At 41.5% G+C, this 11715-nt stretch overlaps 1 protein-coding gene across 2 annotated transcripts; it reads right to left on the bottom strand.

Moving 5' to 3' along the window:
- Positions 1–8911: 8911 nt before the first annotated feature.
- BLOC1S2 (biogenesis of lysosomal organelles complex-1, subunit 2) lies at positions 8912–11347 on the bottom strand. 2 transcript variants are annotated; one of them, XM_010000800.1, is made up of 4 exons: positions 11236–11347; positions 10272–10391; positions 9676–9780; positions 8912–9155 (listed from the first exon to the last, which is right to left on the bottom strand). In XM_010000800.1, the coding sequence occupies exons 1-4, from the start codon at positions 11276–11278 to the stop codon at positions 9124–9126; spliced, it is 300 nt and encodes a 99-aa protein (XP_009999102.1). In that variant the 5' UTR covers positions 11279–11347; the 3' UTR covers positions 8912–9123. The 2 variants fall into 2 exon arrangements, with proteins under 2 accessions (XP_009999102.1, XP_009999103.1); XM_010000801.1 differs by having other exon boundaries at positions 9124–9152; positions 11236–11344.
- Between the last annotated feature and the right edge of the window lie 368 nt (positions 11348–11715).

The following is an 11715-nucleotide window of genomic DNA, read 5'->3' as shown; positions in this document are numbered from 1 at the left end:
CGTGGGAGAGGGTTATACTGATCGAATGAGACCTTCCAGAACCTCAACTGCAGTTACAGAGCTGCCCATGTGGCAAAAAAGGCCAAACAAAATAACACTGGGATCTGCCAGTACCATTTACTGCATGAATGGCACCTTGCAGCCTTTTAGCATTTTAAGAAGGACATAAAGATCACTACAGCAATGTTGCACTCAGGCAAAAACAGATTTTAAAAAGTTTACATGAGTTGCCAAGCACACATGTACAGATGTCAGCCTGGCATTTCCTAACTTTATGATGTTCTCTGCAGTGTATAATTTATAATGACTACAGAGAAGACAGAGCTGAATCTGTGATCTGTGGAAAAAAGACAGCAACTCTAATATTACCACAACAGCCTTACCTGTTTATGTGAAATGGGCACAGCTTCTTTCCTTTCAACATATTCATAAGCTAGATATAACATGAGATGGTAGCATGGCATTGCAAAGGCAAAAGCAAAAAAATGTCACAGAATCACAGTAATACATATGAATGAAAGAGATATGAAAATATCATCCATTTTATCACTATATACTGAAGAGGATCAACTATTACAAGTCCTCTCTCCAGTCGAAAACAAAAAAACGACTCCATACTGACACTTCAGCTGTGCCATGACTAAAATAGACAAAACATATGGCCCCAGGGGCAGCTTCCCTGTTCTAGACAACTTCCTCTATGCTTGTTCTTTAGGACAAGAAGGCAGCCAAGGGAAATCAGCAAGAGGACAGCTTTAGCTCCCAGAGACTCCACCATGATAGCAGTGGGCTTTGAGATTAGAGGAGAGCTCAAGCTGTGTCCTGGAAGCCTCACTTGGTCATCTGTGGTACAAAAAGGAATGCAGTGGTAACCAGTAATTGCTCACAGTTCCTTTGGGTTAACTTGTTTTAGCACCAAGTAACATTGCCACCTCCTGGAAGACTAAGGATTAAATTTTTCAAAAATTTGCTTAATGAATAGGATTTTTAGCTCATCAACCTCTGTTAACCACTAAACAGAAAATCACTGCTTAAAAAAATTAACCATCATTAAAATATGCTACATCTCCCATGAAGCCATACTGCTCACTCTCTCCCTGCCTGCTGGCACTCAGTTGTTGCCTAGACTTTCTCTTCTGCTGGGGCTGTACAGACAGTGCATTGCTCGCTCGTGTGCAAGACTAGGTAGGGCTATGTGCATTTTCTATGGCAAACCTGACACAATGTCCTGTCACTTGGTCACATAAAGAAGTGGCTTTCAAACTAGATTAATCCATTTGATGCACTGTTGTTATTAGTTCCCAAATACCTCTCACAGAACATAAAGACCTCTATGAGCTCAAGTTTGTAAGATGCTCTTAAGCAGCTGGGAAGCAGCAGTCAGCTGGATAAGCACCAATGAAGAAAAGAGTGGGCAAGTTCTCAAAACCACTAAAGGCATCCCAAGTAAGGAACTCAGTGAAACAATCCATGAAGTAAATAAATGTACTTAAGCACCTTCCCCATAACAGGGCAATAACACCTGCCTGAGCTACTATTATAAATTAACATGATGTACATAGATTAATTGCATGTCTGGACGTTAAGTACAGATGAGGGTCCAGGGAGATGGGGTGATCAAAGGTGAATACAAGCAATTTGGCATAGTCAGGTATAACATCACCTCAAATATATTTAAATTTTTTTTGTTGAAGAGGAAAATATCATGGGCAGAGTACATATCAGAGCCTCATGTGCACATACACATTACATACCCCTTGAAGGTTACAGGGAAGGATGCTGAGACATTTGTGACTTTCCATGTAGAAGCTGCATTTAAAAGAAAAAAACAGTTTTTATCCACAGATAACAAGGTTCTGAGCAATTCTCCCAGTTACAATTTCAAAGATACATTTTGACCTCTTGGGATGTCAGTGGTCCCTTGACAACTCTATACAGTAGAATGTTTAGCTATATATGACTGTCAAGAGGCAAAAGAGTTGAAAGTGGCTTTGTATCACACAGGATATTTAGGATTCACCAGTGCTGCATTATCCTGAGGATGAAGCTCTATTTGGATTACTGATGAACATTTCAGAACTTCAGTTCTGGGACTTGTATTTCTAAATGGATCTTCTGTTTGGTACACAAATACACCAGAGGTGTTTTTCACATGGGTCAAAATGGTAATTCACAATACTTGCATGCTGTTGGATGCACACAGAGCTAAGATTCCAACTTTCTGCAGCTGAGGGGCCCAAAGAGAGTTTTCACACTTATGCTTTTGCCTTTTCAGGCTCTAATAAGGAGTATGCCTCACTTGGCTTCTTTTTTTCATTAAACTCTCACTACGAGAAACACAGCTTTTCTACTCTCTGCAATGTGTGGCCCTCATAATTGTCTCCCACAGACATGAACTCACTTTGGTTACTCATTTTTCAGATCAAGGAGATCACAGAACTGGTGTCAAAGGATAGATGATTCATTTTACTGCCCAGCTTGTGGCATCTAATTCTGTTCCAGTTGACTCCTTGCCCCAGCTTACCAATCAGTTTCATTTGCAGATGTCTGAAATACTACTTGAAAAGTAAAGGAAAAACCCCAAAACCCTGCACAAGGGGATTAATTCCCTAAAAATGATGACCCTGAGACCCTCCTGTCCTGTACTCACACACTGCAACAAACGTGAGAGCCACACAGGCTAATCTGAACTCTCTTCCTAGACTGAAGTGTGGCTTCTTTTATAGGAAACAGCATATGATAACCACCTAGAGATTGTACATGCTGTAGGTTAGAAGCATGAGTAACCAGTATGGACAGTTAAGCTTCTGCAAGGCTATAGGTTGCACAGTCCATAGAACTTTAGTTGTAGGAAACTTCCAAAGGCAAAAATGAACCGTTTTTTTCCATTGGCTTCTGCCCTCCAGCTGAAATTTGGTCTCTGTATTTAGGTAAGGTAGAAAATATTTCCAGCCATAATTCCCACCTTAAATGATTTTTAGCATCATTCAAAGCACCTTTTTACCTTTAAATTTGAACAGCTACTCCTTCTTCTCAGATTGATTCTTATTTTCATTTCACATTTAAAACTGAGAACAGTTCATACTACCTTATTGCATGGATTTCCTATATCATGTCTGCACAGCATTGCTCCCTTGAACATATGCAGTGCCTTTAAGTAAAATTCTTGATCTTGCTATCATGTCAGAGAGAGATGCTTCACCTTTTTTTTTGTCAGCTTGCCTGACCTTCCTTTGTTCCTTGTTCAACTCTTTGGAAATGAGGGAGAGAAAGAGAGAATGAGGGCAATAGCCCACAGAGAGAAGTAGTCCTGACTGTCTTAGGACACACTTGTCCCACTGGGACAATACATCCAGCTACTAGGGTGGCAAGCTGTATGCGGATGCCACCAGACCCATCTGCTCTCAGTGCCATGACCCAGACCTTCCAGCTGTCATCAATGACAGCAAGAGACTAGGACTATTTCATGCCAGTGAGCCAAAGGTCTTTCCAGATTCTGCCATGCTTTGCTCCAACACTAAATGAAATATCAGCTCTTCCCACTTCTGACTTCTCAGTTAGAAGCTCCCCAAAGAACACCTCTGCCTAGGGAGAATCTCACAGGTACCTGTTCCTCTGAAGAACTTCTGGGAGTGTGGTGTAAGTCCTTTTTCCACTGAACTCTACACCTTTGTCAATCAGTCAGAGCACATCTCACAACTCAAGTCCCTATAACACCACCACACAAACACACTGTGAACATAGGAACATGCTTCTTACTGAGCTGAAACAAGTTACCAAAAAAGAACACAGCTTTTAAGTTACATCCTTCAGCTGCAGCGTTTCCTATGAGAGGCAACAGAAATGGCTGAGGGGGCAACTTCCTTGTTTCAGACATCTTCCTCCATGCTGAACAGACAAGGAGGTAGCTAATACAAACCAGCAAGAAAATGATTGTGACCCCCGGGGGTTCCACTGCAATATGGAAAAGGGATGTGAGATCAGAAAGGGCTTAAGCTGCATCCTGGAAGCCTCACTTTTTGAAGCCTTCAGTAAAAACAAAATGCAAAGGTACCCAATAGCTACTCTCATTTCTACTGGGTTAAACATACTTGTTAGAAAAAATCACTTGCTGCCAACAAACCTGGATTAATTGCTTTAAGTCTTTGTGACATTTTAAAAACTCAGCCTTGTTCTACTATAATATCAGAAAGCAGGGACAAACATTAATGATTAACAAACCCTGTCATACTTTCACAGGACACTTACCTTTGCCTGTTACTGTTGCTTATATTTTTTGCCCTCTGATGGTATGCTGCAAATACAGCAATATATTTATCTTTGGGCCATTATATACACTTGTTATCTTATCTTGTTATTGATATCTTACACTTGTTATTGATATCTTCTAACACTTATATTGAACACAAAGGGGATGTTAAAGTTCTGTATTAAAAATTATATTCCATTCTAGAATAGTTGTTTTTAAGCTGTTGGACATGTTGCAGTTTTCATCAATGATTTAAAAGCTTATTCTGAAGACTCTGTACATCTTCACAAACTACTGCTCTGAAAGTTGGATGACTTCAGAATATCCTGTTAGAGCAACTGGGCAGAATTTTCTCATGTTGCCAGGGAAAAAATCCAGCTCTGGAACAGAACACTTCTGTTCCTGCTTAATTAATTTTATTTGCTAGGCAAATTTCAGCCCCTGTTTTGCAGTCCAAGTCCTCAAGAACTGCTTCAGCTCTGAAGCAGTTGCATAGACCACTTTGGTAAGAATCTTTGTCCCTTGACTCTCACCTGTCAGCCCTCCCTTCCCTCTATTCTCTTCTGTGTTCTTCCCCTCAATCACCTGCTGCTCTCTTACTATCTTTTCCCAAAGGAAAAGCTGCAGAAGAGAAAAGAGATTTAGTCTTCCCCCTGTACCTCCTTTAGAACTTCTCACAGATTCTCCAGGTGAAATGTTTGAGCAGGAACCAAGCTGTGCCTCTGCTTTTGGACCATATGTTTCTGCAGTACAATGCTGCTCACACGCATCTAGCTATGTCTCTTCTATGCTGCTGTGCTCAAAGGACTGCCACCCTTGCCACGATTTAAATTCTACAAGTCGCACAGAAGGCCCTCTGCTGGAAAGGGGAACGGTTGCTGAGAAACAGAACCAAGAAAACAGCTGCCAGCACTCGGCCTAACCGACATGCCATTGTCACTCAATCTTCTCTAAAATTTCCTCCCAGTAAAAAGCCACTTGTGGGACAAGCTCCTCTTCCCATTTCTGCTTCTTGGAGGTGGGATAATAGGAATTTGTGAAGCAATTTGCTATTTCTTAGCTTCCTTACGTGAAAACATCAAGCGCTTGCTGGCAATGCACAGCTAGATGGATTTCCATCTTCAGAGTTCCTGGAGGTTTTCATCTGTGTAGTTTTAAAATAGCATCGTACTTGCCATATAAAGGAAAGCATCTTTTTCTTCCATCAGGAACAAAATTCGGTCTTTGCCTTCAGCGCGTTGTGGAAGTTTTTTCTGCCAACACATCGCCCTCTCGTGGCCCTCCGGCAAGCCTGCCCAGGAGAGACACTGGAGAAATGCATTTTATTTTTCTTTGAAATTATCTGTGATCCCGATCACACAGCTTCCTAGACCTTCCAAGAGCATGCTGGCTTGCATGTGGTGAGTGTATCTCTTCATTAAAGCAACTATCAGATGCTCACACACGGTGATTACAATAAGATATAGCTAAGCCAGCAGTTCTACAAAACCAGATCCAAATAGGAGTGTCACTGGAGTGTATTTCAACCACTTCTTGTGCCTGCTCTTTGCCTTGCTGTAAACATACAAACCACACACTGGCCCCCTAACTATGAAAAGTTAGAGGGGTGAGGTGGGCTGGGGTGGGCCAGGAAGCTCCATGCAGACTGAGCATTCTCCAGTTGAGGTTAAACAGAGGGAACAAGCTATAATGGTTTTACTTTCACGAGCCTGGGTTTACCTGCCCACTGTTGTTCAGTCCCCTTGATCCCCTTGGCCTTGCAGAGTGAGGAGCAAAACCTGTTAAAAAGAGCTGCACGGATGCTGTCTTAGAGACCATCATCCTCTGCTTTCATACATGTCTTAGGAGACCTGAGACGTGCCAATTAGGACTTACTGCTAGTATGTGTGTATTCCAGAGGGGTGTTTTGTACAGTCACAATCTGCTCAATCACAGATTTCTAGTTGACGGCTGAGCAGAGGAAAAAAATCTAGCCCTTCTGCCCAAACACTCTTGACAATCCTTGTATCTAACTCCTGATTTAGGAAAGCTTTCTGCTGGACTGCAGTCATGTGCATAGCTGCCTTTGGCAAGACAGCATGCTCCAGGCACCTGACAGTCTTGCTACTGCAAGGGTGAACTTGATAGATTAAACCATGCTTAAGAAGGGTGAGGCCCCTAGATGTCTCCTCTTTTAAGACTAGCAGCTCTGAAATGTCTTCACTATTGTGTGCCTTTCCATGTCTAAAGCTGAAAAGGTGCCCAACTCAGTCCAAGGCAGTTGGAAGTGCTAGAGGACAGGAACACAAAACAGAGAGGAGAGCCATGCTGTTCTCAGCCACTTCAGGAATTTATACAGCAAGGCTGCTGTTATGACTAGCGATAGTGAATCCTTCTTACTATCCTTCTTACTAATCCTTCAAAACTACCAGTTTTGGCATCCCAACTGGAATGCACACAGGAGGGAGGGTGACTGGGACTCATCTTAAGACAGAGCATACACCCAATTCTGGACCCAGCTTTGATCTGTGGAGTCTGTTTCCCATTGACTGTCTAAGTGTATTTACAGTTCACATCTGATAAGGAAGTGGACTTGCAACTACATTGGCAGTGTGCTGACATCCAGGCCATGTTGTCTTCTGTGTTCAATACTTGATTTGCAGGCTACCTACCATAAGCAGAACTTACCTGGCTTGCTACCACGTGACAGGACAAGTCACTGGCACTTAGGATTTAATATTATTCTTACCACATGAAGATGATTGCAATTCTCTAGACAGCAGATGGCCAGCTCTCCACTGTAATCCTTTGGGATACAAGTCTGCCACCCCTTCATCTTGGCCTCTGCACCTAGCCAGAGTGCAGGACCAGCTGCATCCCTGCAGTGGAGAAGAATCCCTTTGTGCGCCAGCATCTGTGCCTCAAGCATCATCTTCCCAGAAAGAGCCGGGAATCCAAGAGAACACAAGGCTGAAAGATCAGTGGTCTTGTTTCAATCCTAGAACAACCTAGTAAGTACTTCAGTGGCTGGCCAGCTCTACATGATGTCCACCTATCCAGAACCATTTCCAACCTGATATGAATCCATAACTTACTATTCTTAGAGATGGAAGGAAACTTACAGAAGATCAGGAACTAAGCTCCCAGCCATGCAAGTGCCATGTGCTGTACCAAGCTTTCACATCAGAAGCCAAGCATCTGTGATTGTCCTCCACAACAGCAAAGAGAAGGACGATACTATAAAAAAATACTGGTAAGTCTGGCTGAATCACGTCCAGTTCTTGTATAATCTATAGATTCATGGAGCACTGGAGAAACAGGACTTTTAGACTGTTCAGCACCTCGTGGTACCACTTCCCACAATCAGAGATCATCAAGCAGGCCACTGCTCAGGCTGTCATTCAAATGTTCCTAGGCACAGAGATCTGGCAGGCTAGATCCTCTTGTCCACCAGAGCTGCAAACACACCCTGAATCCTGAGAAGATGATAATCTGACAGATTTTAAAAACAGGCTGCTGTTCCACATGGTATAATTTCCTCCAACACAGAAATTATAACTCACTTGTTGGTACCCATTTCTGTTGGGTTGGAAAATGTGGCTTTAATAGCAATATTAAAATGCCTAATTTGCTTTCACAGGTAAAAAAGTCATCCGTGAGCAAACTATAAATAAAATCAACACAGATGCAAATGGCTGGATACCTCTGAGAGACTTAAACCTATTCTTTAAAGAAGCTCATCTCAACAAGGCCTTTCTTCAAAGCAAACTCAACCCTCTCTCTAATCCTACATCAAGGCCATACAGAATAGCATTTTCTTTTTTAAACCCAGGATTTTTAAAACTATGGTGAAGGCTTTTGAAGGTCATCTGCTTCACTGCTTTTAAACAGCACTAAGGAAAGTGTCCATCTTGACTATTTACAGTGGCTGTACAGTGACTGACAGCGTTACGATCTTTACCATACTGGCACCTGACTAGACATTCTTCCAGTCTATCCTCAATTATCCTGCAACTCACTGAAAAACCAGCTTGAACTAATCAGGGTTGCTGACTAGTTGCTGAACTAGCAATTTGAAAGTGTTAATCTGGTAGCGCAGAAGCTTTCTTGCGCTGGCCATGCCTCATCAAAAACCAATAGCATCAAAATTCATTAGTAAAGTGGAAAAAGAATCTTCTAAGTTACCCGAGCATTTGATAAAGCAGTATTTTTTGCAATTTCACCTGAGGTCCAGGCAGTCAAAGGACAAAATTCTAAGAATATATGACGCAGAGTTTAAAACAGGTCATCTTCTGTGTTCTCCAGTAGCTGGAAGGAGTTTGTCTTTATTAACAGAGCCTTTGAAAAAATAAAGACAACTTACATCATCTTTCCAACAGGAATTTGAGATTCCAGAGAGACAAATGGAGCAAGTTGTTTTATTGTAAATTTATAATAAATTAGTCTCTCTATTTTAAACAGATAAAGGTAGATACCAAAACTAACAGTTTTCAATACCATCCTTCTAACTCCAAAGGCCTGGGATAGAGCTCAAGGAAGAAAAAATGAAGCTTAGGTCCTGCTGCCACTAAGGGAAAATGTCTTCATGGGTTATGGAGGGCTGTTCCTAGACAGAGTATTTCGTGTGGGACACAGGACTAACACACAGACAGTCAATCTCAGCACATGGGTTAGGGGCAGAACACTGAGGCAACAGAACCTCTTTGGCAGAGGAAAATATTATTCAGCCTTAAGCCTGAATACAGCCAACTGTATTCAATAGGTAGAAAAAGTTACCAGTCTTGACATTAGCTGTAATCAAATTCTTGTCAATGTACAGAATTGCTGTTGTGCAACATAAACAGGTAAATCAGTCTGACTCATAGTCCAACTCCAACTTAAAGACTGTCGTAAATTCATCGTTTCTCCAGTTTTTTGTACTTGGCTTCTGCAGAAGGAAAAATAAAAGTATTTTAGGACTAAAGGGGTGAAAGCTTTGAATCCTGTAAAATTCATGTTGATTTACAGTACCACTTGGTGTAATTTTTTATTATAGCATGTAGGCAAATCTAGCTGCAAAATAAATTTTTTAAGAACCAGGTGCCCAAGTCAGACAACTAATATTAATTAATTTAAGCCAAGGGGACTTGGGTGCCTGGTGGAACTTCATAAATCCCTCTATTTGCAAGATTAAACATCTGTCTTTAAAATTTGAGTCAGTGAGAGAAACCAAGCCCCCTAATAAGCTGTAGTTCAGTAATACCTGTACCAGCTCACCCCCATATCACCTGTTACATTCATCTTTTCCCAGTGCTGACCACTTCACATAGAATGTTCATTGCTCAAAAGCAGCAAATGCAACTCTGCAGCTCAGAGTTGTTAAACAGAGAAAGAATTCACTTTGACTTTTTAAATCCCCTTGTAAGGGACTATGCTGTTAGGTAGTAACAGTAAAGGAGAACAGGTACCAAGTTTTTTGGAATATGCATCCAATTTATAAGCTGCCTGCTCCAGAGCTGCAACCTGCTCCTCAATTAGGTTGATTTGTTCCAGATATGGCTGAAGAGCAGCATCTTGAAAAAGCAGAAAAATCACAGCTGTTAGTTCTCAGTAATTCAGTTCCAAGAAACAGTTCACACTTGAAACACAAGAATTTCTTATTACATTCTTCAGATAGAACAATTTAAAAGCTCCTTCCTTCCCCTGCCCCAAAGTCAAGTGGTGATACTGACAGCCATGTTCCAGGGAAGTATGAAATATTTAAGAGAACTGGCTAGAGTCAACAAAAGTAACTATACAATGTGAGTAAAGTAAGTATTTCCTATCAGATCCAAAATTTGGGGTAAAACAGGACATCCAGATGTGTTTTCTCCTGTGCTAGTCTACATAGCCTATAGCTGTAAAGAAATAGACAAGACAGGCACTATGTAGCTGCATGCCTATTTCAATGAGTTTTCTTTCCTTCAGCACCTAATGGGGAGTGTAAACTAAGGGATTCTTAGATGCTTCATTTCCCAAACAAGTGTACTGGTCACTATATCCTTACCTTATTTGGTTTACTTACATTTTTTATTTAAATCCTTCAGATTTCTACTAATGTTAATAGCAATATCTTTCATTTCCAGGTACTTCAAGCTAGTCAGCTTATTCATGTTTTCCAAGAGCTTGTAGTCTTCACTGGTGGCTTAAAAAGAATAAGAGTTTATTTTAATTAAAAGTTGATGAGGTTTGAGGGTGCAAACGCTTCAAGAAGACAGGAGATTTCAAACCCATACCCAACGTAACAAAGAATACTTCAGATGGTAATTACTATAAAACTCTACAAAAAAGAGAGATGACATTTTGTAAATTGTAAAAATTAACTAGACTGATAAATACTTATTCACTTGCAATTTTACTTTTTTTTTTAACAGAAAAATTGATTAATTCCTTATGTTTCTACTCTTAATTCTGTCGGTTAAACACTTGCATTGACAAAACTGATAGCACAAATCCACACTGGTAATCTGTACCATATACCTCTCAAATCCATGCAAATCAGTAGTGCTGTGGAGTGTTTTCAAAAGTAAAGCCTATGGAATTCACTAACTTGTTGACCAGTTTGCTTTTCTTCAGCTGATGTCACACAGAACTTAATTCTAAAGCATGAATGTTGGAAATGATGTGTATGGCCCCTGCTCAGAGACAAAACAGCTTCACATGTCCCACTCGGTCTTGCTTCTCTTCTAATCCTTCTTAACCTAGACCCTTTTTGCTTTCCCATGTACAAGCTTCTTCTGCAACACTAACAAGAATTAAGTCACTCATACCATACTACATTATTTTGGAAAATACTTGTGCTATTCTGGGACTTCATTAATATGCCTAATCTCCGTATTATTAGAAGTGTACCAACACACCAGACTTGAACTGCCAGCCTTGCTAAATATGATCTAAACAGGTATAGTTTAGGCAAACTACACAACAGATGTCTTTTAAAGAAAATCAAGAGAAAAACCTACTTGCAGGTCAGTATTATGGTGCCTTACCTGTCAGTTCACCTGTTAAATACGTGGCCATTTTGCTGAACATATCTTTACAGAGTTCATTGATGTCTGCCTCTGCTGGCTCCTTAGCTTCCTCTGCTGTTTCAACAGCAGGGTCCTCTGATCAGGGTACAGACATTACAGGGTTAGGGGAAAGTCAGCAGAAACAAACCTTAAAGATTACACACGGCGCCTTCGTTTTTCCCCTTCAGACTGACTACACCACCTTCCCACGTATATTGTCTACTTTGCACTGAAGAGTAACACACCGAGGCAGTTTCCTTGAAGCAGCACCAATGCTATTTCAGAATGGCACGTCGGGGCAGAGGCCTGGTCTGACCGCACTCCCGCCCACCAGCCCCCCGGGCCCGGGCGCTACGGAAGTACTTCAGGGGGACCTGCCGAGTGACTGTGCGGGAAGGGTGTTTGTGTCCGGCCAGCGCCCCGGGGCAGAGCAGCAGCCCCCCCGCCCGCCTCGCCAGG

This window comes from Chaetura pelagica, unplaced genomic scaffold (genome assembly GCF_000747805.2).
Source record: "Chaetura pelagica isolate M959 unplaced genomic scaffold, ChaPel_1.0 scaffold166, whole genome shotgun sequence".
Lineage (NCBI taxonomy): Eukaryota > Metazoa > Chordata > Aves > Apodiformes > Apodidae > Chaetura > Chaetura pelagica.
This window is presented reverse-complemented; position numbering and strand designations above follow the sequence as displayed.